This window comes from Megascapheus bottae, chromosome 22 (genome assembly GCF_031878675.1).
Source record: "Megascapheus bottae isolate mThoBot1 chromosome 22, mThoBot2.hap1, whole genome shotgun sequence".
NCBI lineage: Eukaryota > Metazoa > Chordata > Mammalia > Rodentia > Geomyidae > Megascapheus > Megascapheus bottae.
Genome location: NC_143530.1, coordinates 18037553 through 18065478, shown reverse-complemented (window position 1 = coordinate 18065478; position 27926 = coordinate 18037553). Strand labels below are relative to the sequence as shown.

Below are 27926 nucleotides of genomic sequence, written 5' to 3'. Positions count from 1 at the left end.
AACATACAAATACAATTTTATAGGAACACAGAGATAGAGGGGGACTGAGTCAGACAGAGTAGGGGCAACCACCAGGAGTGTGTATCTGTGTGTCTATGTATTGGGTGCTTGATGGACATCTGAGTGTCTTTGTGCTGTGTACGAGAGAGAAGAGCGAGTATGAGTGCTCGGGAGAACAAGGAAGGCTACAGAGATGAAGGAGTGTCAGACCCATGAGCAGGGCTCATGTTGGAAAAGATTTTCTCTCAACTTAAGCCTGGATCTACCTCCTCACCCAGTGAGGATAATATACCTTCTCTCCTGCCACCATGAAATCCCATTAAATTGCTTTATAACTATTAAGGGAGCACAGATTTAATGAGGCAAAGTATAAAATAAATAGTGACTCAGTCTCTTACTATCATTCTTTAGTTTGTGTTGAACATAAGGGCTTTCAAATGCCTGCTGTCAATTTTATTTTATTTTTCCCATCACTAATAAACATGATTGTTGGTCCCTATGTGCACACACCATCATGAATTAGTGCATCATTTGCTGATGGATGGGACAGTTGAGCGTGGCACTGAGAAACACAGGATCTAGAGTTATGCTGCCTGGGTTTGAGCCTCTGTGGCCTAGACAACAACTCTGTTACAGACAGAACAAGTAGGTTTGATTTTCCACTATTAGCTGCTTGCTTGGTTGTATACAAACCTCTTAACCCTTGGAAGCTTTCATTTCTTTGTACAGTAAAATGGGGATGATGGTAGTAAGGATGACACTACCTCATATGGTAACTGTGAGGATGAGTGAGACTGAGTTCTTCGGTACCCAGCAGCTAGTGTGTGAAAATGCTGCCTTCTCTGAGTACTCTGGTGTTTCTCACATTGGACTCAAGAGAAAAATAATGTTACCAGGGATCCTATTGACAAGGATCCCAAAAAGAGAAACAGTATGAAATCAGGCATCGTGATTCACACCTATAATCCCAGCACCTGGGAGGCAGAAGCAAAAGGATCTCAAGGTCAAAAAACCATAAAGAAATATTTTAGAATGTTTCTAAATCAAAAGCAAGGAGAATCCTACCACACAAGTGCGCACACACACACACACACACACACACACACACACACACAACATGGCTTAATTTTACATGATCCAATAATCCCCAAATTTAGATTGGAGGATCAAACTCTTTTAATTAGAAATATCTATCAAAAGTCCATGAAACTACTGACAAAGCAAAACAAAGTCTAGGAGAAAGGAAGCTACCACCAGTCCAAAGAGAACACATCACACATGCATGCACTTGCACTCACATACACTCACGTGTGCATGCATATATGCAGGGGCAGGGCTTCTATCTCTACATAATAAAAAGTGGTCTTTATGAGGGCATTCAAAAGGGAGCAACATCTTACCCTATTTCACAGAACTAATTTACTGTTATCATCCAATTGTACAAAATAAGAATAAATGGGATAGTTTTAAACTTTAGAGGCTCACAAGTGCTCTCATGATATTTTATCGTTATCTTGATCTCTTTGTGATAATGCATGGCATGTGGAGATTATACCTCATGTTGGAAACTAGGGCAACACAAGACTCAAAATAGTGCCATACATAAAAGAAGCCAGTCTACAAAAAAAAAATGGCCCAGCATACCATGTAGACAGCATACCATGTAGAAAAGCTCTTCCTTGTCTGCTAGTGCTATGTGTGGCTTGAGATTAGGCCATCATACAAAACCAAAGTAATATTATTATATGTAAGCAGGACTGGCCTTTTTCTCATATTGTACTGCTCTTTTATATATAGGCAACACTAATATAAAGATATAAAGAATGCATGTGAACATATCTTAGCATTTGTGGATGGTAGATGGAGTTTGGTTACTGAAATTAAGAAGAAAAATTGGCTTGCTTCATCCTGGAAAACTCCTTGATGAAGACTGAATTTTTCTATTGGGAGAAAATGTGTAAGCTCAGAGCAATTGGTTCACAGGAGATAAAATGGAGTTACAAAGTATATGGGGCTTAGTCAGTGCTTATTCGGGGCAGGGAGCAGGAAATGGCCCTGATAGCCTAGGAGAAGAGGTGGGTTCATAAGTCATGGAGAAGGAAATTCAGGCATAGAGAAGGACGTAGGTTCTAAGGGCTTGGGGTGAGGTAGGCCAAAACATGTGCAGGTTGTAGCTATCAGGAAACTTAAGAGCATGCCTGCTCAAGGGCAGTCACCCAACAAAATCATAATACTCAGGCCTCCATCAGCCAGTACTGCACCTGCTCCAAACCATTCATCCGACATTGAAATATCACAAGGTTCTTGGGATGTCTCATTGTAACTAAACCAGGAACTGTATCCATCAACAAAAAAATGGGTGCTCATGTAGACGCATGGCCTGTGTGTTTATGTGCACAAACACATGCATGGATACATGGGTGCAAATTGAAAGAGACTGCTGCATCCTTCAAAAGAAGGGAAGCTGTGCTTTTTGCTGCATCTCAATACTTTGCCATTTAAAAAAAAAAAAGTACTGCTCAAAGCCAGGTGCTGGTGCTTCACATTTGTAATCCTAGCCATTCAGGAGGCTGAGATCTCAGGATTGTGGTTCAAAAAAAAAGGCCCCGTGAGATTCTTATCTCCAATTAACCACCATAAAACTGGAAATGATGCTTGGCTCAAAGTGATAGAGTACTAGCCTTGAGCAAAAGAGCTCAGGAACAGCATCCAGGCCTCAAGTTCAAGTCTTACATCAACAGCAACACGAAAAGTACTTACCAATGCAGCAGCATATGTAACACCAATACAGAACAGGCTATATCTTCTTTGGACTCCTTCTGATATTTCTAAACTGGACTCACACTACTTTCCTTGCTCCGAGAGTTATAAAGGCCCTCAGATTTTTCATACATCAGATATGACTAGTACCCATGAATACTGATTAGCCATAATTCTATTTCAAAAATAATAATTATGACTGTCTTGCTCCTCATGGAAAATATGGCCAATTAACGCCTCTAAAAAAACATATCTCAAGGCATTACAACTCAAGTGGAAAGTGTGACAAAAACACTCGCTGGTCACTTAGGCTGGTATTTAAATTCGGCTCTAAGAATGCATTTCACACCCAACTTCATCAATCACCCCACCAATCTTACTTCGTATCTTGGCTACCAAGAGAAAATAGTATTTTGTTTCCCTGAAGAAATATGTCACTGCTTGCTTGAATTATTAAGCCTTATTACTATTACTGAAAGAAAGTCAAAAAAAAAACAAAAAAAGAGGAAAAGGGGATAATAAAATTAGACTCAGGTTGCCATCTAGAGTCTGACATCAGCATTGCCCATGTAGACATCCATTCATATCTTTTCAAATGAGTACAATGTTCAACTAGAATCAAAATTATTTTTTAAAATCAAGATAAGCCTGTAATTACAGGCTCATGCCTGTAATCTTAGCTACTCAGGAGGCTGAGATCAGAGGATCTTAGTTGAAAGCCAACTCCAGCAGGAAAGTCCATAAGGCTTTTGTCTCCAGTAAACCACCAAAAAAAAAAAGAGTCAGAAGTAGAGCTGTGGCTTAAGTGATATAGCACCAGCCTTGAGCAAAAAAAAAGAAAAGAAAAGTTTAGACACAGTGCCCATGTTCTGAGTTCAAGCCTCTGGAGTGGCAAAACAACAATAAATTAGTTAATTTAGATGAGAATAATATATAGGTAAAGAAGACTGGACCAAATATTTGCATAATGTGGTACATGATATTAAGACAAATAATCAATGTAATCCTAAAATTTTACACTTTGTAAAAGAAAAGACTAAGCCTAACACCACAATTTAAACATATTTCAAACAGAAAAGACTATGTAGATTTCATTTCTAAAATCGAACTGGTACGTTTTAGCTCATTCTTTTGATTTCCCATACTCTTTACCTTTTGTTTGCTTCAAGTTGTTATTATTTTTAGCTCTCTAGAGACTAAAAGTCCTCAAGGTCTGGGTATCAAAAAGCATATACTTGGTTCAAAATTCTAGTATAGGTGGCATTCAAATTAAGGAAAGAGAAAGGTGGGAAAAACACTTTTTGAATAGCCTAAACTGGGAAGTTTCTACATCCCAGGACCTCTGGAGATGAAGTAGCATGGACTTACACTAATAGTAAAACTTATCAAGTAACAACTTGAGACAAAATCTTTTTTTTTCCCATTATTGGGGCAAGGTGATGTTTTTTCTATCAAAACATCAAGACAAACCACTTCATCTAAATTCCCCCATGCAGTCTACATCCAGGGTAAAAGTCCTTTAATGGGGAAAAGAAATTTTATCTCTGACACCTTTACTTGAAAGGCACAAGCCATTTTAAAAACCTATCATCTGCACATTTACAAAACTACATTGGAAAATACCCACTTAAGATGAGCAATTATCTAAAGCAATTGCAGTATTCTCTCAAGACTATGAACAAATCAGCACTCTCCCTTACACTTTCTGAAAACCACTTGGTTCCATGGTAAGCATGAGGTTGATGTTTTCATGCCCACACACATACTATTTGTGAATGTCCACAAAAGCTAAATACTGGCAGCTCAACTCTCTAATAAAGGTTTCTTTCCTAGAGGGCTATCAAATAAGACTTGTGTTCACAAGTCTCTACAAATAATGTAACCTGGAAAGATAATTGCTCTCTTTCTTTCCAGGGACAACTGATAAATCCAAAGATTTTTAAAAATATACTAGAAGTAGTAACTGGGATTTCTGTAAGCTAATAAGAGCCTTACAGACAATAAGCAAAGCATATCTTCTGTAAGCCTTTTAGACAATAACTCATGAACATTTTTAAATGGCTTCTGTTACTTAGTGGGTTTTAAGGTATTACAGTGATGTCTATTTATTAGCTTCTTTCATTCAACATTATTAGGTGCTTCATATCTATAAAATCTGTATCAGCACTGAGGATTTAAGAAGTCCTGGTAATACATAACCCATGGCCTTGGGGCCTTTCACAACTTAGTATTTATTGATTGAAATAAAGCCTTGGTTGTCTTTTTTTCATTCTGAAGGTATGGCATGTTCTTCCAGACTCACTTCTCCTCTTTGGTTCCTACAATCTAATAGGCACTCAATAAGCACTTTCTGATTATATTTCATCCTGACCACATCCTGGCCACCTTGTATCTTGGTCATAGAAAGGACTCCAAAGTTTCAAGATAAGCCATATATATACATATATATATATATATATATATATATATTTGCCAGTCCTGGTCTTGAACTCAGGGCCTGAGCACTGTCCTTGGATTTTTCTCAAGGCTAGAGCTCTACCACTTGAGCCTCAGCATCACTTCCGGCTTTTTCTAAGTATGTGGTACCAAGGAATCGAACCCAGGTCTTCGTGCATGCTAGGTAAGCACTCTACCACTAGGCCAAACTCCTGGCCCCCAAATATATTTTTTAAATCACAACTCAAACCTACCTTTTGAAGAAAATGGGACAATACAGTTAGGTAGATTGCCCAAGGTCAGTGGTAGGACTACAACAGGAATCTAAGCCAGGTGCCAGTGGCTCATGGAAGGCTGAGATCTGAGGATCATGGATCAAAGGCAGCCTGGTGAGGAAACTTTGTGAGATCCTTACATCTAATTAACCAGCAAAAAGCCAGCAATGGAGCTGTGACACAAGTAGTAGAGCACCAGCCCTTGTGTGAAAGAAAATAAGAAGCATCATTCAGGCCAAGAGTTCAAGTCCAATAGAGTCTAGAAAGGAATTCAGAAAGGGATCTAGATGGCTGATTTCTATCAACTTACATTCTGGAGGACACAAACCTCTTCCCGACTCCCTCTTCTCTGGGGAGCGGGCACACTCATTTAACCTAGACCCATCTCTTCCTCTGACTCTTCAGTGATCCAGAATTCTAGTAATGCTAGCTGGACTCTTCATGTTGACTTTGCTATGAGTTAGAGCTTCCTACTGACTGAAACCTTACCCTATCCATGCTCCCCTTAATCACCCCAGCATGACTCACTGCTAGGGCAAGTGGGAGCCCTGACATCGGGGCCTCTGTGTAAGTCTGTTCTTGCCTCCTTGTTCCTGCATCACCCATTCTTACGAGTTCATCTGGCTCAGAACACACTTGGAAATCAAAATAACCTCTCTGCACACAAACCTCATCACTGCATTCATCCTGCCTTTGTTTCATGCTATTAAAAAATCTCAGAATTAATACACAATACTCTTTGCATTCATTTTATTTTGTACTGTCTCTTTCCTGTTATGAAAAGCTAAAATGACTAATTTGGATGGATATGGGTTTTTTAAATTTTTTATGGGCAATTGTCATGTGTCTGCTATTCTCTTGGGGATTGATTAAATCAAGGAAGCATCTTTTCTGGAAAGATGAATCGTGATAAGCATGTAGGAAAATGAAGCTGGTGTTGTGGCTCAAGTTGTAGAGGACTTGTTTAGTAAGCTTGAAGCCTTGAGTTCAAAACCAAGTATTGCCAATTTAAAGAAAAAGAGAGAGGGGCTGGGAGTTTGGCCTAGTGGTTCAGTGCTTGCCTAGCATGCACGAAGACCCGGGTTCAATTCCTTAATACCACATACATAGAAAAAAAAAAGCTGGAAGTGGTGCTATGGCTCAAGTAGTAGAGGCTCTAGCCTTGAAAAAGCCCAAGGACAGTGCTCAGGGCCTGAGTTCAAGACCCAGGACTGGTAAAAAGAGAGCGAGAGGGGGGAAAGGTGAAATTGTTTTAAGAGGGAGTGGAAGAGAATGAAGAAGTATGTGGGAAGGAATGAGTTTAATTGTGATGGACCCCTCTGTACACCTAATGTATGCTCATAAAAGAAGTCTTTTTAAAAAAATATAGCCAGGTACTGGCAGTTGACATCTATAATCCTAGCTATTTAGGAGGCTGAGATCTGAGAATCACAGTAAGAAGACAGTCTGGGGCAGGAAAGCCTGTCATTTCCAATTAACTACAATAACTGGAAGTGGAGCTGTGGCTCAGGTGGTACAGTAAGCACTACCCTTGAGCACAAAAGCTTAAGGACAGTACCCAATATTCTGAGTTCAAATCCCAGGACTGGAATATACCATAAAGAAAAGTATGGGCCCGGAGTTTGGCCTAGTGGTTAAAGTGCTTGCCTAGCATGCACAAAGACCCGGGTTTGATTCCTTGGTACCACATACATAGAAAAAAGCCGGAAGTGGTGCTGAGGCTCAAGTGGCAGAGCTCTAGCCTTGAGAAAGTCCAAGGACAGTGCTCAGGCCCTGAGCTCAAGCCCAGGACTGGCAAAAAAAAAAAAGAAATGAAAAAAAAAAGAAAAGTATGTGCACATGTGTTAGATATCACAGATGATAGAGATCAATGCCATGACAACTGACCAATGATGTTGACCAAGTACTCTGAGTAGAAGCAGAAGAGGGTAAATTATTCTGTTTGTTTTTTTTTTCTAATAGGAGCACCTTAAGAAGCTTTGATCTCGACTTGTATCCACAGGATATAGCACCTCAGTACAAAGATAACTGAGCAAGACCAGCCCCATAATCTTCTTCAAATCCTACAAGGGTAAGAGATGACTTGAAGATCTCAGTTCCAGAGTTAAAAATATCTTACCACGTGCTCAAGAAAACCATGACAAATAAGTGCAACAAACTTACCGGTGTTTTCCACTTCTTGTTGGGAATTCTTCAGCTTCGTGTTTTGTTTCGCTTTGGGTGGCTTTTCTGCATTGACGTCTTTCTTCCCTTTCCTCTTCAGGGGCTGGGGGGATGAGTTGTCGCTGGATCCAATTGTTGACTTAGACTGGTGATCATTTCCCTGAATGGAAAAACCACTGGATTAGCTCTTGATTAGCTAATGAACTCCCAAGGGGCTTGTCAGTACACACAGGTCAATAGCTAGTGATCAACAGAGCCTGCCTGTGCCTGCCCGTTTTCACACCACACTGGCTCCCAATGTACCTTCTCGAAAGCGGAAGAAGGGTTCAGCAAAGGAAGAAGAAGAAGAAGAACAAACCATCTCAAATTGTTCTTGATCATTTCATATGCACTAGATCTTTGCCTAGGAGCTAGGCTGGGGGGGGGGGGAGAAGGATAGCTCATTGGTAGTATGCTACCATCCCATGTCATGAATCTGTGAGTTCAATTCTTCCCTGACATCTCAAAACAAAGATCACGTACTGTTCCTTCACACTGCACACGAATGCGGTGAGATAAAAATCCACTGTCCCATGCTGCAGCCATGAGGCCTGGAGCTCAGCCCTTGGAGCTCAGCAGACGAGTGCCATCACTCCTCCCCTAATCCTGCACTGGTCCTCGTCTGATGAGATGTGTGAGGAATGGTCGCCCCAGCTGGATCCCTTAATCTAGTAATAGCTTCTAACCGAGCTGTCCAGTGGATGTTTCAAGATCGTGCCGTACTTGTAGAAATTCTTCAACAGCTGGTGAGCAGCCAGTTCAGGACCAGATGGGCCCCACTCCTTCCTGCAGGAGCTGTAGTCCCTTGGGCAAACAAACCCTTGCTGACTGCTCCTGGCCCAGACATGTGGCTCCCAAGGAGACCTGGCACATAGCACGAGTGGACTCAGCGGCCCCTCCCGCTGCCCTAGTACAGTGCCTGGGTGGTCAGATCACAGCCACTACGGCAGCATGGTTACAGCTCTGGTACTGCCCCCACACACACACACACACACACTGCTTTAGGAAACTCCCATCTGATAAACCTCGTGGCTCTCTAGTGCAAAACTCACCCGCCTGCTTGTTTAAAGTACAAAGCTGCAAGTGGTAGAAATAGTGAACATTTGAGAGACCCAGAATAGCTGGCTCCTGCTGTCATTAACATCTCTGGGATGGCAGGCTACCTAACTTCTAATGCATTGGGGCCTCAATTTCCCTAGTAGTTGGAAAAGGACTAGCGAAGATGAAGGGGAATGTTGATGGAGATGAATGCAGTGCCTGGCAAAGGACATCGGAGGGCCTACTCCGAGAACAGAGAAGGACCAACTTTTCCTAAACACATTCTCAAACTCCTGCCATCTTGAGTGAAATCTTTATGCCACATCTGTACCAGGCTAGTATCTGCAAATACATGTAGTGATGTTAAATAAACAAATCTGCCCAGAAACCTATTATAACTGCTCATTTTAAACATTTATATGTTCAGTCATCCAGAAGCATTTAAATGGTTTTAGCCATCACCCAATTAAGAAGAGAGAAATTCACAGCCTAACAAATGAAGTTATTTATGCTATTTTGTCGTAGCCTACAAGAATATGAATTATGCATAGATTTATTAACAGTATGAAAACTTGTCCAAATCTATAATGCTTTTTGCATAATTTAATTTCCTGTTCCAACTGCAATTTAGACATACAGTTTCCATTTAATTATTGCATTAGCTACAACCAGAGATTTTTTTTTCCCCTTTTCTTTTTCAGTGATTCTTTTCTTGCAAGGCCATAAACTGACAGGGAAAAAAACAGATAAAATTAATATAGTAGAATTTCCAAAAACATCAGCCAATTCCCATATTTTAGTCTATTTTCAATAGATGCTATGCACACCCCAAATAAAATTTAAATTCTAAAGGTTGAAGTGAGAGAAGCAACACTTCAGAGATGGCAGGGAGGTCTGAGGATGCAACTCAATGATAACAATTGTTAAGGCCCAGTATTGAACAATCCTAAGCCCTAAGAAAAGCAAAAATTTAGCCAAGTGTGATGGCATGCATCTTTAGTACTAGCACTGGAGAGACAAAGGAGGATTGCACATCTGAGGCCAGCTACAGTGGGAGATACTCTCATAGAAAGCAAAACTCAGAGTGGGGCGCGGTGGCTCACCCCTGTAATCCTAGCTACTCAGAGGCTGAGTTCTGAGGATCACAATTCAAAGCCAGCCCAGGCACAAAAGTCTGTGAGACTCTTATCTCCAATTAACCACTTAAAAACTGGAAGTGGCACTGTGGCTCAAGGGGTAGGGTGGTAGTCTTGAGCTGAAGAGCTCAGGGACAACGCCCAGGCCCAGAGTTCAAGCCCCATGAGTGACCAAAAAAAAAGTAAAAGCCAACCAACAAAAACAGATAGCAGAGATGGTGCTCAACTTTCAAGAACAAGAATAAAATCCTGAGGCTGAGAGGCTCTGAGCCCATCAAAGGGCATTTGGAGAGGATGGGGGTTGGTGGTAGTGGTGGTGGTGGTATATTTAAGTATTTTTACATTTTTCATTATCATAATTGGATATGGGTCTCCTATATGTTATACAATGTACCTTGATCAAACTCACCGCCCCCCCAGATCACTCTCCCCTCTCCTCTTCTTCTTCCCAAGCCAAGCTCAACAGGCTTCACTGTTCCATCTTTACACGTGCACATAAATTATTCGACCATATTCACCCTTCTTCAGTCCTTCTGTATGGGCTTCTCATTCCCACAAATAGTCATACCTCAGACAGGACTTGCTTTATATTCCTGTCTCTTACTGTTTTAGTGTATGGTAAACATTCAAAGGGGTTTTAATACATGCATGCACAGTATTTTAGTTAAGCTGACCCGCTCTTTTCCTCCTCATCCCCACCATTCTCAGCAGCTACCAAGTGTGTTTCACTATAGCTCTCTGGGGAAAGTCACAGAAAGAAGCAAAAATTCTATTCTGTAATGCCAGGGGATGGATAACATTTTACAAATACTTCATTTCTGATAGGGACACTCAAAGGTGATTTTAAAAAAAATAGCTGACTCAAACAATTCTGCACCTTTGACAAGTGACTTTCACTCATTCATTCAGTGACTCATCTCTGGGCAGTCTGTGAGTGGAAAGTAAAGGAAACTGAGAAAAAGGAAAGAATTATTTTGTATTTAGAAGATAGGAAATAGCCAGGTGCCAGTGGCTCACGCCTGTAATCCTAGCTACTCAGGGGGCTGAGATCTAAGGTTCATGGTTCAAAGCCAGCCCCGGGCATAAGAAAGTCTGTGAGACTCATTTCCAATTAACCACCAGAAAACTAGAAGTGTTGCTATGGCTCAAGTGGTATAGTGCTAGCCTTGAGCTAAAGAGCTCAGGGACAGAGCCCATAACCAACAAAAAAAAAAATAGAAGAAGGAGTGGGGGGAGGAAGAGAAGGGAAATAATTCAAATGCTTTTTTTTTTTTTTGACTAGTCCTGGACTTGACAAGAAATCAAACCCAGGTCTTCGTGCACGCTAGGTAAGCACTTTAACCCTAGGCCAAACTCCCGGCCCTCAAATGCTTCTTTTAAGGGAGGAGTGGAATCATGTAATTGTAACTCCTCTGTATATCACCTTTACAATGAAATTTAAAATAAACAAATGTATAGAAAGTTACATATAAATGTATAAATTATATAATTCAAATTATGTACTTCAGTGTGTAAACTATATGTGATTTCAGATGTAGAATTTTGAGGAGATGGTGAGGTTGGGGAGGGGTCCATCGGTGCTATTTTGAGGCTCAACCTGTGACATGTCACCTGAGGTAGTGGGGTTTGGGATGGGAGGAAGATACGTGATTGGGGAGTTTGGCTCACATCGCTCTAAGTAGTAGAAAAAACTGAGCACCTATGTGCTATGTGCACATTAACACAAATGCTTAGCAGATTGCTAGGTAAGTATGGTGCTTAAAATCAAGGTCTGATTGAAGCTCTCTAATTCTGCCAGAGGCACTGAAACACTACCTAGCCTGGCTTTGTCTTTCCCATGCTTGTCTTATTTCACTTCCTTTCCACTAGAGGGCGCGTTGATCCTATGTGGTGAGGTCCTCTCAGTTTAAAGGACCTCCTCTAGAGTTTATTTTTCAAACTCAGTGGAATACCAGATAATTCACTTAATGTTTTCCTTTTGTTCTAAGTGTAAAATCGCAACCTAAAATTATTCACAACTGGGATAATTACTGTGTCTCTCCCAGCAGACATGTGTCACCCTGGTGGCAGTGAGAGCCTACTTCTCTCCCCCTAGAACCTCAATTTCCCACTCCACCCCAAGTCTGGCTCCACTGGGCAACTTGACCAACTCAGCTTGGCATCAGAAGGTCCTCTGCACATTTCTGTAGCATTTCTCTGTCTCCATCTGTCTGTCTGTGCACCACAGACACACCCATTCACTCTCTTCTTCCTACAATAAAACAATTCCTAGAAAGCTGCATAGGACACATAAATTTCTAGAATTGTAGTTATGGTTCCCTGCTAAGTTCAGGGATGCTTCCTTGTCGGTTTGCTAGTGGTTCTGAAAGTTTGAAAAATCAGCTCTCCCTATACAGTGCTCCTCGCTTTCATTCTCTTTTCTCAAGGCCAGGATGTTAATGATCTATAAAACACTTCAATCTCCAGAGAAGAACCTATTAATTAAAAGAAAGGAGTAAATTGATCCTGCTGGTAAAAGAGGGGAAAAAAAGAGCTTGTGATTTTGGGTTTACAAGTATAGGTCATTTTCTCTGTTGTGGCTTTCTGCCAGACAGTCACACATACCATAAACAGGTTCGGTGAGAACCCAGTATATACATAAGGCACTATAGTCAAGGCTAAACTCCTCTGTTCAGATGGAACTTCCTAAAGGAAGTCCCTCCCACTTAATAGTTGCCAGTCATTATGTCACAGTTCACTCCTTTTAATTTTGGGTTGTCTTTCAGATAAAGCTTTGTACATTATGCCCTGGCCAACCTTTAATGGCAACCTTCCTACCTCTGCTTCCTGAACAGTGGGTATTACAGGCATATTCCACCGTGCCCAACCCTCATTCTTTTTTTCTTAACCCCTCAAGTGGCATCCAATCTAGGACCTCACTTAGCCTTCATGATTGGGCCTCTCCAACTTCAGATCACTCCGTCCTTCTTTTCCCTTCTCTTTTTTATTTACTTATACTGAGACCTGAACTCATAGCCTTATATTCAGTTTCTAGGCTCACTGCTAGTGCTCAACCACTTACTTAAACCACATCTCCTGCTTGGCTTTTCTGCTGGTTCCTTTAAGAGTGGAGTCTGGTAGACTTTTCCATTCAAGTTGGCTTTAAACTAAGATCCTCCAGCTCTCAGCCCCCTGAGTAGCTAGGAGAGCAAGCCTGAATCACCAGTGCTCTGCCACCCTAGCCTTCTTTGTGCCTCTTCACTGCCAAACTCTGTACCAATGGCCTGGATATCTTTGCATTTTCAGCCAGGATTCCTTTTATTCTGGCCTCATCCTTGCAGGATTTTTTCTTTTATAATATCAAGGTCTCAGCCTCAAATAATTCAATAGACTATAGTGCCCTGTCATATTTTAGCTTGGAAATTAATGGTCTACCTAACACACACACACACACACACACACACACACACACACACACACACACACACACACGCATGCGCGCACACATACACACAACTAGAATAAACTCTCAGTAAGGTCAAGTCTTTGTCTCTTTACCAGCCTGCATAGGATAGCACTTGTGTTTCAATAAGTGCTTAACAAGTATGTAAGTGGGTGAAGAGACAGATGGAAAAATGGATGGGTGGGTAGATGGAAGGAAGGCAAGATGGATGTTTAGATGGATGCATGCATGCATAAAAGATAGGAAAGATAGAATGGGTGGATGGATGGATGGATGGATGGATATCCAGAGTACTGGGGAACATTGTGGGGAGAGGGACAGACTAAGCAAATTGATTTTCTAAGCCACAGAAAATAAGCACATGTGACATCTGTGGGCCTTGACTCCTGTAGGATGTGAATAGACTTTCTGTTTTTGCCTCACAGCCACCACCTCAGTATGGCCTTTCCTGATACACAATCTGAATCTGTTTTCCCTTTCCCATCTCACATGTCACTGGGTTAGTTCTTTTACTTTTATCATACTTTGTAATTACACAGTGATTTGTGAAATCATTACTCTATCCACTCTCTCCTCAAATCGACTGTTTGTATTGATCATTTTGTTTATCTCTGTCTCCCTGGAACTCAGTACCAGACACCCAGAAATTCGCTCAGTATTCATCATGAGATGAGCCAGTATTTCCAGCAGATACTGAAAACTTCCTAAACAAGAAAAAAAAAAGATTTCACGTGTGTAGTTGCCCATGCATTTTTCAAACCAAAAATATGCTGCAGCATTTCATTAAAAGTGTAGATTTTCAAATTTCCTAATAATAAACACAAAACTCCAAAGTCAAGTAAATGCAAAGAGACAGGTCATGACCTTTTTGACCTTCCCATGACCCTCTGTGACTCGAGTCTGTGTTTAACCTCCTCTGCTAAGGCTTGCATGCTCTGCAGAAAGAATTCTGCTACTAGAAAATTTTCAAGAAAAGTAAGAGAAAAGACAAATTTCAACTCCTAAATGAATGGAGTTTGGCTAGCTTTTTAGTGACAAAATGTATTTTTCAGATACTGGTGTCTTCTCATTCCTCTTCCGTTCCATCCTAGGAGATTGGTTATATCCAAGTCTGGGTACTTTGGTCTCTAATTCCACTCCCCCCTCCTTCTTTTTCCTCTCTTTCCTTTTTCTCTCCCCTCTCCTCTCCTCTCTTGTCTCTCTCCTCTCCTCCTTTCTCCTCTTCCTGTCCTTTCTGTCTCTCCCTCCCTCCCTATCTCCTCTCTTCTCCTCTCCTCTTCCTCCTTCTTCTTCCTCTCTCTCTCCCTTTAAGCCTGTCTGGTCCATACCATGCTGTCCTGGCTATTAGAATCACAATGACACTAAAACCATTATTTAGTAGCTCATATCTGTACATGGTCAGCATGCCCTCTGCGGGGCTCACGGTGTGCTGAGTGCTTTCTGTAACACTTCCAACTCAACATGTTCTAAATAAAGCAGGTCATTATGTCCTCTGACTTGCCTTTTGCTGACCAAAGGACTATCCTTTCCTCTGGCAGGTAGCCAAGCTTAAGAGTCCTGTGGTTGGGGCTGGGAGTTTGGCCTAGTGGTTAAAGTGCTTGGCTAGCATGCATGAAGACCCGGGTTCGATTCCTTGGTACCACATATATAGAAAAAAGCCGGAAGTGTTGCTGAGGCTCAAGTGGTAGAGCTCTAACCTTGAGAAAGTCCAAGGACAGTGCTCAGGCCCTGAGCTCAAGCCCAGGACTGGCAAAAAAAAAAAAAGAGTCCTGTGGTTATCTTTGTCTCCAACCCCCCTATTAGCCCTATGCATAAACACTGATCACTTCCAGCCACCTCTGCCATCTTCCCAATCTTGGCACTTATCATTTCATGCCAGTCGTCTCATGACTGATGACTTAATTGTGGATTCTCACTACAGGAGGTCTTTTTAAAAAGGAAGAGATAAGAGGGTCTTAAGATGGACTTGAATTCAAATTTTCACTTCTAGGTGGCTCTCACAGCCCTTGTAACTCAATGACAAAGACATGGCCATTTCCTTCTGGCATGTAAGGTCATACAGAAAGAAGCACAACACCCTCTATCCAAGAGGGGACCACTGGCTCAGACGGCTGGAGGGATTCATTGTCCACTGTGGGCAGAAGCCAGAGCTCAGGGCAGGCCATGTGGCCCAGCCCCTCCTCCACCCTCTTCAAGGCAGCCCTTGTTTCATCTACTCTTCCTTCACAGATTTTATTTAGCTTTTTACCATGTAGCTGCTGAAAGGAGCTTGACTTAGGGATAAGCCCTCCGGAGTCACTAATTATGACCAGCATTATGGCTTTTCTGCATGCTCAATTGCTTTCCTCACACTCCCCAGCTCCGAGGTCTCTTTCCCCAACTTCCCCTTTCACCAGACTCTTAAATAATCCTCAAAGGCTGGCCTAAATCCAGCTTCCTGAACCACCATCATCCATCCATTCCTTCCTCTGTCATCATTACTGATCTAACAACACACTTGCTGTTTAGCTTTTATTTTGAGCTTTTTTAGGCTCTCTTCTTCTATTAGACTGTACATTTCAGAGGGTTCTGTGTGTTTGTTTTGTTTCAGAGGGAATTGGATAGAGTTTGAACTCAAGGACTCACACTGGCTAGAGAGATGGTCCAACCACTTGAGCCAGACCCCAGCCATTTTTGCTTTAGTTATTGTTTGGATTGGCCTCACACTTCTCTTTGGAATAACTCTCAGTCTTTTTGTGAAGTGCAAATAGGATTACTGTTTTCTTATCAAACCTTCCTTCTCAGTCTTTATCAGAGATAGAACACTAAAATGGGCTAATGTTGGAAATGACCTACTGGTTCTTAAACTTTTAGATCTCAACCCATGACCGAAATCAGATCAGATATACATACAAGCGAAAAAAATGAAATCAGTATTCTAAAAGTATTATATCTCAGGATGTGAATTGTAATGATAAAGCTTCGGTCTTTATACTCTCACATAACTGTTTACATACCACAAGGCAGTTATGTTTTATTTTTTCGAATTTAATTGAAGCCCTAAGGACAGTCTCCCATCTAGAAATATAGACAGAACATTAATGAGGAAAGCATCTGATACTTACACTCCCTTTAGACCTTCGGGATCCTACAATAGGAGGCAGAGAAGAGGCTTTCTGACTGTGGAAACAAATTGCAATGCAGACATGTGAATGTTATTTACAGGTACTGCATAATGCAAGGTAAACATCACCCCAGCCTGGCACCCTGTCCTCAAGACACCATTTATTGACATTTGCATTCCACAGAAGGGACCATAACATACTTTAGATGTCACCAGACTCCTATAACATCTTCAACCATTCCAAAAACAGTTCTAAAGTTGTCCTGTATAATCGTTGGATGGATACTACAAATCAACTTGATCACATCTTTATTCCATTTGCATGTCATAAAACTATGTCCCAAAAGAAGTCATGACTTGTTCAGTCTGAGTTAAAAACAAGCTTTGTCATTGTTTGTGAGGTCCCCTACCTGTGATAAAAGAGAGCAATGTGACACTAACATTTATAGTCAAGCAGCTTTTCTTTTTTTTTTTTCCGCCAGTCCTAGGCCTTGAACTCAGGGCATGAGCACTGTCCTTGGACTTTCTCAAGGCTAGAGCTCTACCACTTGAGCTACAGTACCACTTATGGCTTTTTTTCTATGCATGTAGTATGGAGGAGTAGAACCCAGGTCTTCATGCAGACTAGGCAAGCACTCTATCACTAGGCCAAACTCCCAGCCCGTTCAGGCAGTTTTTCAAACCAGCCATGATGACAAAATAATTAATGGTAGTGATAATAATAATTGTCCTTTCAACTGCAGGTGATTTCATAGATGTCTATATTATTGGAGAAAAAAAACAACTAAATATCTCCAAAATAGATTGTGTATATAAAAGGTAAACCGTATTAATTTGTATGAAAATGTCTAAACACAAGTCCTAGTTTTCCCATTACTCTCAAATCTACCCTGTAGCTCCCAAAAGATTAATCCAGCATAGCTTAGCAGAAATTGTGAAAGGATTTTCATTTCATGGATGAGTAAGGATAGTTAGCAAGGAGTCTATTGGTAAAACAATTCTAATTCATGGGGCCTAGTGGTAGAGTGCTTGCCTAGCATGCACGAAGACCCGGCTTCGATTCCTCGGTACCACATACATAGAAAAAGCCAGAAGTGGTGCTGTGGCTCAAGTGATAAATCTCTAGCTCTGAGAAAGCCCAAGAACAGTGCTCAGGCCCTGAGCTCAAGCCCAGGACTGGCAAAAACAAAAAAAAAAAGAATTCTAATGCACCAGGAAACAGTATGCTCTCATATAACTCAAAGCACCACCTCTGAAATTCCATTTCAAAGCTTCAGTTTGCCTCCCAAAAAGGTTTCGCATGTTATGGATTGATGGAAAACACATTGGTGAGGTCCTGCTCTATCTCCACAAAGGGTAATCCTTAGAATTCCATGTCCAAGGGTACAGTGGCCCTAGAATCTCTATGGAAAACCACAGACGTGAGACCCAGGACACTGAACAGACTCAGAGGGCCTGTGTGGGGGAGAGCGAGCACCCATGCACATGGCTGGGCAGGGCAACTGTTTAGTGAAAGAAGACCTTACAGGAAAATAAGCTTATGGTATATTCTGTATAATTACTATATGTATTTACTATATATTTACCTTACTAATTTGTGTAAGTGGAATTATATTGCTGTAAATTTACAAATATTCAAAAGGTTGTAAAATTATTTTGAGGATTTTTAGGGTGTTTGGATATTTCTATCCAAACTGACAAAAATTATTTAGTATAAACTAAACTAAAACTTCCAATTAGATTTATATAGAACAGTTGGAGATATAGCTCAATCATAGAATGGCTATACAGCAAATAGGTGGCCTTGAGTTCACATCCTAGCATTGCCAAAAAAAAGAGCAGCTGTTTTCATCACAAGCATAATTTTTTTTTACTTATTCTAAACTGAGTGCAAGATTTAAAAAAATACTATGTGGTCTTTCATAAATTCCAAACACTTATGTCAGAATACCTCTCCATCTCTCATGGCAACGAAACCAAGATCAATATACACGTGCATGCTTTCCATAGATAGGACTGTTTGCATAAATAAGATTATCAATTACATAAAATTATATGAGCAGTCGGCAAAATATCTAATACTTTCTTAAGTGACAACTAAAGCATGACCAAGGGCACGGGCTGAAGACTTACCCATAAGGCCTTCTCATTGTCGACTTGTCAAAAAGCAGTTCACTATAAGGCAACTTCTTAAACTTATCTCTGCCGACAGCCACATAAAACTGCCCATTCTCCAGCTCTGTCCCGCTCTCAACAAGTTTTCCTTCTAAAGTATACAGTCTGTCAAAATGTCAATAATGCCAGTGATCAGAAATTCAGCTAGCATTTACCAATTGTTTAAAATTATAAAGTAAATAAGAATGTTCTGGTTTTCATTTGGCTCATCCATAACTCTACTAATCATTGAATTATCATTGTCTCAAAATCATTAGATCTAAAAATGCCAACATTATTATGTGAATCTATTAACCAGCAATACAGGATTCCATTCAATGATTCTGACCATTGAGCTCACATCCACCTAAAGCCCACCAGAAATATTTTAGAAAGGGGGGTAGAAATGTGTACAGAATGTGTTATCTTAAAGTTCAGCTTCTATAAAAGATTGGTGTTTTTATTTATACTTTTTAATGTATTCTCTTGGTGTATGTACCAAGCTGGCAGGTGTCTCAAACTGGGTCAGAAGGAAGAGGTTAGAGGAAGGAGGTGTGAGCAGGCTGGCAGCGTGTGTGTGTGTGTGTGTGTGTGTGTGTGTGTGTGTGTGTGTGTTTGTGTGCTGTCCCTAAGCATCTTTTGCACAAGACTAGCACTCAACACTTGAGCCACAGCACCATGTATGGCTTTTTTATGATTAACTGGAGATTAGAGTCTCATAGACTTTCCTGTCCAGGCTGGCTTCGAACCACAATCTTCAGAACTTTACCTACTGTGTAGCTAGGATTACAGGTGTGAGCCACCAGAATCTGACCTGTTGGCAGCTTAAATAGCAGAGAACCACATAGCATGTGTGTTCTAGCTTTTCATGTGGTGCTTCTAACAGCAAACGAACATTGTCTCTTCCCAGCACTAAGGGGTCCCTTTAAAAAAAAAAAAACTTAACTTTCCTTACTGTAAAACTGCTGCTGGAAAGTACAATTAATATGTTACTCATTATAAGAACAGTGATCATTTTACTAAATGGTTTAAAGTGTCCACAGATTTTTTTTTAAGAACAGGAAAAATAAGTCAGAACTAAACCAGGAAAGTAATACATATGTATGAAGGTTATAAAGAAGAGCTAATAATTGGGAAAATGCCACGATGATCATTAGACAGATTCATAGGTTCCTTGCATTTCATAATAAAAATGAGCAACAATTTGCGAAGACAAGTACACACACACACACACACACACACACACACATTTACTTAATTACAGCCATTGACCTGTCAACTTATTTAAAGAATCTACAACCGGATGCATCATATGAAGTCATGAAGTATACTGAAAATAAGTCCCTAAAACCTCTAAAATGCATTTGTTTATAGTTACCAAACAAGTGTCCAGGTCTCCATGACACTGTACTTATACTCCTACAAAGCTCATGACACCACTACCAAGTTTTAGGTTTCCTGCTTGATAATGCTGATGCTGACCTCTAGGATCACACAATCGTTTGTTGAAGAGCCAGGGAGGTTGCCCTGCCCACAGCAAGACGTGGAGCAGGACCCGGGTCACTAGACATAGCAGCTGCTGCCACCCCCTGGTGGTGAATACCAAAAATGACTCCAGACACACTGACTGCCAAGCGTCCCCTAGGGGCAAAATTGCACCTGGTTGAGAACCACTGGCCAAGTGCCAGGCATTCTTCTTTTAGATCTGAATCAGTAGTTAACTTTTATAGGTAGAAATGAAAGGCGGCAGAGCTGTGCATGCTGAAAATCCCCAGCCAAGATGTGAGGAGTTTCTTCCTCAGGCAGATCAAGGGCAGGAATGGATTCTAACTAGGACATTTGCCCATCAGCTCTGCTTTCTTCCTTTGCAAAAAAGCATAAGGATCCCAAACACAGAGCCAAACCAATTTTTGTGGGATGTATTGATTAATTCAAAGACACATATAAAGATATAATTACGTCTGTTAAGGAAAAGTACAGGCTTCTCCTATATATACAACCAGACCTCCAGAAATAAAGAAATAAGATTATTAAAGTAGTTGAGTACTCAAGGAATACATGTTTTCAGTTCTATGTTGATACTGTCATATATTTGATTCCTATGTATGAATTTATATAGTATATGTATATAGTATACATATATACATCATATATAGTATATAAAAATCATATATACTGTATTTATGGAAAAGTATATCTAGGCATAAAATTGGATATTTCTTTGTGTCCTTTCTATCACTTATTGGGCAAGTCTGTCTTTATGAGGATGTCATATATATATATATATATATATATAAAGATTTTGATCTAACATCGAAATAAAACCCAGGAGAATATAAGATGTAAATAATTTTAAAATGAAAAATGAAATAAAAACACAGAAGACATTTTCCTGATCTCAGAATCAAAAAGATCTGAGATAGTTGTAAAACTTTAGAAGGACTGAAAATTTAATTATGTCAAAATGTAACATACTTATATGTGTAATTCATATATATATAAGAATATTGTGTATGTGTGTGTATATATATACATAAAACATAAAACCTAGTTAGAAGTCTCATGAGAAAGGACCAATTTCAGCTGGGCACTGGTGGCTCATGCCTGTAATCCTAGCTATTCAGGAGGTTGAGATCTAAAGATCACAATTCAAAGCCAGCTGGGAAAGAAAAGTCTATGAGACTCTTGTCTCCAATTAAATCATAGAAAGAAAGAAAAGCTGAAAATGGCACTGTGGCTCAAGTGGTAGAGCGCTAGCCCTGAGCAAAAGGAGCTCAAGAACAGTATTCAGGCTCAGGGTTCAAGCCTCAGGATGGGGAAGGAGGGAAGGCTATGACAGTTTATACATCATGGAATATAAGCATGTGTCATTTATTTAGAGCAGCTTAATAGTTAAGAGCACAGGCTCTGGAACAAGATTGCCTATGAACTTGAATCACAGCCCCACTACTTACTATCTGTGCACGTTCAGTCAGAGTCTCACATACCAGTGTACTAAAAGAGAATAACACTATGTACCTTGCTGGATCACTTTTAGAAATCTAAAAGTATTTTCAATAATGCCTGTCACAAAAGAAATAATCCACAGATGTTGCTGTGTATTAGATAAATAAAAAATCAAGAAACCATAAAATATGAGGTTCCCTAAACACAAGTGAAAACAACAAAATGTTCCACTAGTTTTATACTACAATTAAGAGTATGAACTTCTCTCAAATATAAAACAGAGTGTGACTTTCCCCTCTTTGGGCCTTGTGAGGCCCTCTCATGAACTTCCTGTGTGAGAGTAAATTAGCACATATTCTTTAAAAGACAATCACCACTTGAAATATGTCTCCCACATAACACAGTCATTCAACTTGGTGACTTTCAGTGTCCTAATGAACTTCATCTATAAAGGCACATCTGCTCACAAGATTGGAAAGGAAGCAAAAAAGTCAGATTAACTTAAGTTCCAACGAAGGACACTATAAATAAATAAATGAATGCACACACAAAAAGAAATGTTTTTAATTGCAGAGAATACCCTCTTCTTAAATTCACTAATACATCCTGACATCTGAATTTTTACCCTAAGTAGATAGTTCATACCATCAAATAATCATGTCAAGTCCTCACTGCTTAAAACAATGTTGATGCTCATCTATGTACTCTAAACCAGAAGAATAGAAATAGCTAAAATATACTGGTGTGTGCTGAGGTGCCAAGGACTGTGTAAAGTTCTCGGTGTGATCATAACCTAAAACAATTCCACAACAGAACACTGTTACATAACCATTCTACCGATAAAGAAAAGCATGTCAATGCTAACTAGTCGGAAATTAGAGTTCAACATTAGATCTGGAGAGCAGAGCATCAGTGGCTCATGCCTGGATTCCTAGTTACTCAGCGGACTGGGATCTGAGGATGACAGTTCAAACCCAGACCCATCTGTGAGACTATTAGCTGCAATTAAGCACCCCAAACAGCTAGAAGTGGAGCTGTTACTCAAGTGCTAAAGCACTAGCTTTGAGCAACAAGGCTCAAGGACAGCGTCCAGACCCTAAATTCAAGCCCCAGAATTGGCCCAAATTAAAAATTCAAATCTAGGAACCAGCTATTCCAGAGTCTCCAGGGAATGTCTTTGATGGTTCCCAAATTCACCTAATTGCAAGAAGATTGCTTTAACATACCTGTGGACAGCCCCACTCCTGAGAGTTATTTTTTCTGTGACCATTTGCAGAACATGGTCCCACTGATTCAAGGCTTTCCTGGGGATGAGGAGGCGGGAAGCTGGATGTAGGAGGTCGCCATTTGCAATCAAGCTGAGGAGAAAAAGAAGCCAAACCAATTGAAATAGTGACGCTGGTGCCTCTCAAACCTAAATTCCAAAACCCAAAGGAAATCACCAAGCCAAGTATAACTGAAAGAGCGACGGCCTCCAACTTACAAGATGGTGCAGGGTTCCTGGAGTGATTTTCTAAAGCGAGCTGACACATTGATCCTGCTGTGGGTTACTGGTTTTACCTTCACAAGCAAAGCAAAGAAACATAAATCACTGAGATTATCCTTTTACTTTTCAGTGAGGAGGAGCATCAGGTTTCCAAGAAAGTGGCAAAGAACAGTTGGACCTTAGTTAAAACCTTGTTCTTTTCTTACTTATATCAATACACAGGGCTCATTCACCCTCTATCAATATTAGATGGCCTTATCAAAGCTCTTGGAGGAAAAAAATGCATTAAGCCCTAAGCATACTGCTTGTGCTCTATGGCAAAGACAGAAACTGTTGATTATTCTGAGAATTTCAAAGCAACTGGAAACAATGAGAAATGAACAATAGAATAATCCTACAAAAGCTTGAGTTCTGAATCATTCCCTCCGCAGCCACACACAAGGGTATGTCATCTCTCCACTCCCCCTCCTCTTGCACCTGCTTCTGGGTCCATACTAACACTCAGTCTAAAGAGACTTTGCCTCAGCTTCATGTCTACTCCTACCCAGCTGCACAGGTGCCAACACCCTGGAGGGGGTAGAGGGAGTGGTGGGGGGGGGGACTGATTGCTCCTCTCTCTTCTCGATTTGCTTCCAGAGTCCACACAGCCCAGAGTAACAAATTCTTCTGAGGAGTGATTTTTAGCATCTGTCCAGCCTCAGAACAGCCCTTAACCCCTCCCAAGCCAATGAGCTTTCCTGTCCTGCAATGAATAGTCCATATCATTGCCTCGTATAACCCTAAAATCCCTGAGAAAGAGAGACCAGGACGGAGAGAGATCACGAGAGAAGGGGGGAGGGAGATATTGTGGGAGAGTAGAGGTCATGAAAGGGAGAGATGATTTCAAATTTGAAATCAATGAGCCCAAAGCCCCTCCCCCTCCCTTTGGTTCACACCCCTGCTCTTTTCCATCATCGATTTTCTCCTTTTCCATCTGTCTCAGAAGAGTCCTTGCTCCCATGATTTGTGGAAACTTACTAAGTTAGCCTCACAGAAGAATGGAATGGTGGAGACTAGATACTGGTGAAGGCGGCAGGGGCCGAAGGACACGTAAAGAAGTCTAAAAGGGATCTCCAAAACACAGCTAGAGAGGAAGAAGGCATGGTGTTTATGCTATAACACAGCTGGGGAACCAATGATGTTAAACTATGCTCTATTTCAAAAGGACAAAAAGAATATGCAACTCCCAACAACTAGAAAATCATTAGCATCTGAAGAGATGGGAATGCTTATCATAGTGATTTAATTATTATACATTGTATGCATGGATCAAATCCCAAAGATGTACCCATAAAGATGTGCAAGTACTATGCAATGTATAAAGTATTATCAGCACAAAACTCAGAATCTCATTTTAGAGCCAGCTGTTAATGTTCCAGGCTGGCTTTGCCAGCTGGAAATAGGATCACCACCAATTAAAAGCTGGACTTAGTGAGTTGGGTTCAACATTGTTTTGGGAAACCCAGAGCATAGAGACATTGAGAAGGCAAGCCTAGAGATGTACTGGGTTATTGACCAGCAAAGTCCAGTGAGTCAGAGAAAGATGGCTGAGAAGACTGATAAAGCTCTAGTTTCTACTCTCTGAGTAAAGAATAGATAGATGATGATGATCATAAAAGATATGTATGTGCGCATACATATATACATATACATACATACATACATACATACATACATACATACATACACAATTTTTTTCTTAGAAGCATTTCCAAAGTCAAGATGGTCAGAGTAGCTGGACACCTGTGGCTCATGCCTATAATCCTAGCTATTCAGGAGACTGAGATCTGAGGATCATGGCTCAAAGCCAGCCTAGGCACTAAAATCTATGAGATTTTTGTCTCTAATTAACCACCAGAAAATGGGAAGTGGTGCTGTGGCTCAAATGGTACAGCACTAGCCTTGAGTTGAAGAGCTCAGGGACAGTGCCCAGGCCCAGAGTTCAAGTTCCAACCAAAAAAGTAAAAGTGACTTATCATGCTCATCCTAACAGACCAATACTCTAAATGCAGTCCTTGATTATAAATCACACAGTGCTATCTTTTTTAGACGATACTTATGCATTCATAGCCATAGGAGGGGAAAAAAATAACAAAATGCTTCACGTGAACCCGTTAAGTCTAAGGAAATACTCTAGGTCAAGTTTACAAATTCTTCGCAACACTTAGTACAATAATCCTACACCCAGGCCAGCATTCTAGTTAGTAGCTGCATGGACTAATTTAGGAAAAATAAACTCAATGAAACTAAATTTGGGTTTTTAAATGACAAGATTAAGATCAATAAATGAAGTAACAGATCAAAGGTCTGCAAATGTTAATTCCAGAACTGATTTGCAAAAGCTTTTTATATATACGATTTCAATATCCCACACCTCCCTTTCTTGATTTATAAAAGTGGGAATATTCCTACTCACATAGCCCAAAGGGATATGCTCTAAGGTAATTAATGAAATGGCAATATCATTCCCTGGGGAATGATATTTAAGAAAAAATGGTTTCTGAAAATAAAAATCTTTGAGGTTACTTTGTCACTACTTTACAAATCCAATACATAGCATCAAAGAGAACAAAGTCCTTTACAAAACATGTACTCAATTTGTGTGTGTGTGTGTGTGTGTGTGTGTGTGTGCGCGCGCGCGCGCACGCACACACACACACACACACACACACACACACACACACATACTTGTGCCGGTCCTGGGGCTTAAAACTCAGATATTGAACTCAGAGCCTAGGCCCTGTCCCTGAGCTTTTTTCTTGCCTTTTGGTGTTTTAATTGAGATGAGAGTCCAAGGGATTTTCCTGCCTGAGCTGGCTTCAAGCTATGATCTTCAGCTCTCAGCCTCTTGGGTAGCTAACAGTTACAGGTATGAGCCACCAGTGCCCAGCTTTCACCTAAGCCTCCTTTAGATAAATAAAAAAGACCAGAATGTTTCTTTAAAGGTGTCAGAGTAGAAATCAGTCACCGAGGAATCAATATACTAGCCACATTCAAACTATGACTATGCTACAGAGAGTTTTTAAAATAATATTGCAAGGCCAGAAAATGACACCATCATATGAATAAATCCAGTACCCCAAACAAACAAATAAAAAATAATCATCGGTCTTCAATATTACTATTTTTACAATTTTTCTAGTGAAGGAAATACTGAGTGAGATGTCTGGTATATGGTAGTGGTACAATCCCCTGGACTGACCACGTCCTGTTGTTGATAGGAAGGACCATGCCTCTCTCAGAGAATATTTCCTAAACCTCACAGAGTAAATCCATTTTGATGTGGATCTACACCAGATGCATAGCTTGACAAAAGGTAAAGACAATGACCCATCTTTTCAAAAGAATAGTTGACTCCGTAATTGAAAAAGAGGATTTCCTATCTGCTTAGGAAACAGATCAAAAGAGGACTGTTGCTTCCCTCCTAACAACAAAACCTGAAGTTAAAAATAAAATCATTATGGCTGAAGACATAAAGATATCTAGCTGCTCTGAATTCCAAAGAGGGATGGATCCTTGCTAAGGGAGCAGAAAGCTGCAGCCATTCCTGTGTGCAGAAGGCAAAAGAACCAACCTTCCTGAGATGATCAGGCCTCGGGAGAGTAGGCATGACAGAGAAGAAGGAAAGTCCACACCACCAACAGATTCCTCACACTGGACCTTCTTCAGGCGCACAGAAGTGTAACAAAAGCTAAGAACACAGAAAGAAATCCCTCGGTGTGAAAAGTGAGAGGTGGAGCTTGATCATAGAGAGAATCCCCAGGGGCTTAGAAGGCTGACAGTTGGACTATCAGGAGAGATCTTCCAACTCCCACCGGTATTAACTCCCAAGGAGGGGAGGCAGGCAGAGAAAGCTCTAGGTCACCCTTAACATGCTTAAAAGCATAGATATGAAGTCACAGCTGCAACCCCACCTGCACATTCAGTTAAAATCTGGGTTATGCTGTGAAACTGCTCTTTCCCTAACATTCCAGCGGAGGAAATGGGTATGGTTTGGTTTTTTTGTTGTTGTTGTTGTTTTTCCAGAGGGTAAATACTGACTACTTTAAATCCCACATGTTCCACAAACTGCTGTACAAGATAACCAGTACCAATAGAACTGCAAAGAATAGACACTAAGGGAAAGATGACACTCATTGCCAAGAGACAAAACATCTCTGAGTCAAACTCAGAGATGACCAAAGATGTTGACATTGCCAAATAGAAATTTTATTATAGCTATTATACATATCTTAACATTCGATAGGAAATATTAAAGAAATGAAGCAAAATACATGAAAAAAATGAGAATTTTAGCCCATTATCTCAGAATTGCACGTTTGAGGTCATATTGGACCACATGCTATCTTGCCTCTGAAATTCTGTACCTTAGGACATTAATATTTATTTTATTTTCTTAGTAAACAGTCACATCTATAAACCATAGGTCCCACTTATAGTGTCATAAATATAAAATACTTCAACAATAGTTAGGACAGCTTTTTGAGCATATAAAATGCTCAAAACTGAATGGTCTTGACCTCACAATATCTTTATAAATTAATTATTTTCAAATAAGTTCATAATTTCCACTATCAAATCTATCATTATTTTCATTTATATTCATACTTATCCTCAAAGTAACCTTATCATTATTTTAATGATAAGAGTGGGAAAAAATGAGCATCTTTACCTCCCAAGGTTGCATAGCAAGCAAAGGAATAGTTACATAAATCCATTTTTCATTTTTAGTTTTTGTGTTTGTTTTGTGCTAGTCCTGGGGCTTGAACTCAGGGGCTAGGTGTAGTCTATGAGCTTTTATACTCAAGGCAAGCACTCTACCACTTTCAGCCAAAACTCTTCTGGCTTTTTGTTAGTTACAGATAAGAGTCTCAAGAAGTCTTGTTGATCCCAGGCTAGCTTTGAACCT

The 27926-nt window shown here is 40.4% G+C and overlaps 1 protein-coding gene across 3 annotated transcripts in view; it reads right to left on the bottom strand.

Annotated features, from left to right (window-relative positions):
* Dcdc2 (doublecortin domain containing 2) overlaps positions 1-27926 on the bottom strand; it is a 135093-nt gene that overhangs the window by 76880 nt on the left and 30287 nt on the right. For all 3 annotated transcript variants that reach the window (XM_090356308.1, XM_090356310.1, XM_090356309.1), the window contains exons 4-8: positions 22976-23052; positions 22719-22850; positions 18526-18672; positions 16394-16448; positions 7635-7794 (exon numbers count right to left, since the gene is read on the bottom strand). In XM_090356308.1, the coding sequence (XP_090212434.1) occupies positions 7635-7794; positions 16394-16448; positions 18526-18672; positions 22719-22850; positions 22976-23052 (571 nt within the window). The remainder of the gene's footprint in view (positions 1-7634; positions 7795-16393; positions 16449-18525; positions 18673-22718; positions 22851-22975; positions 23053-27926) is intronic.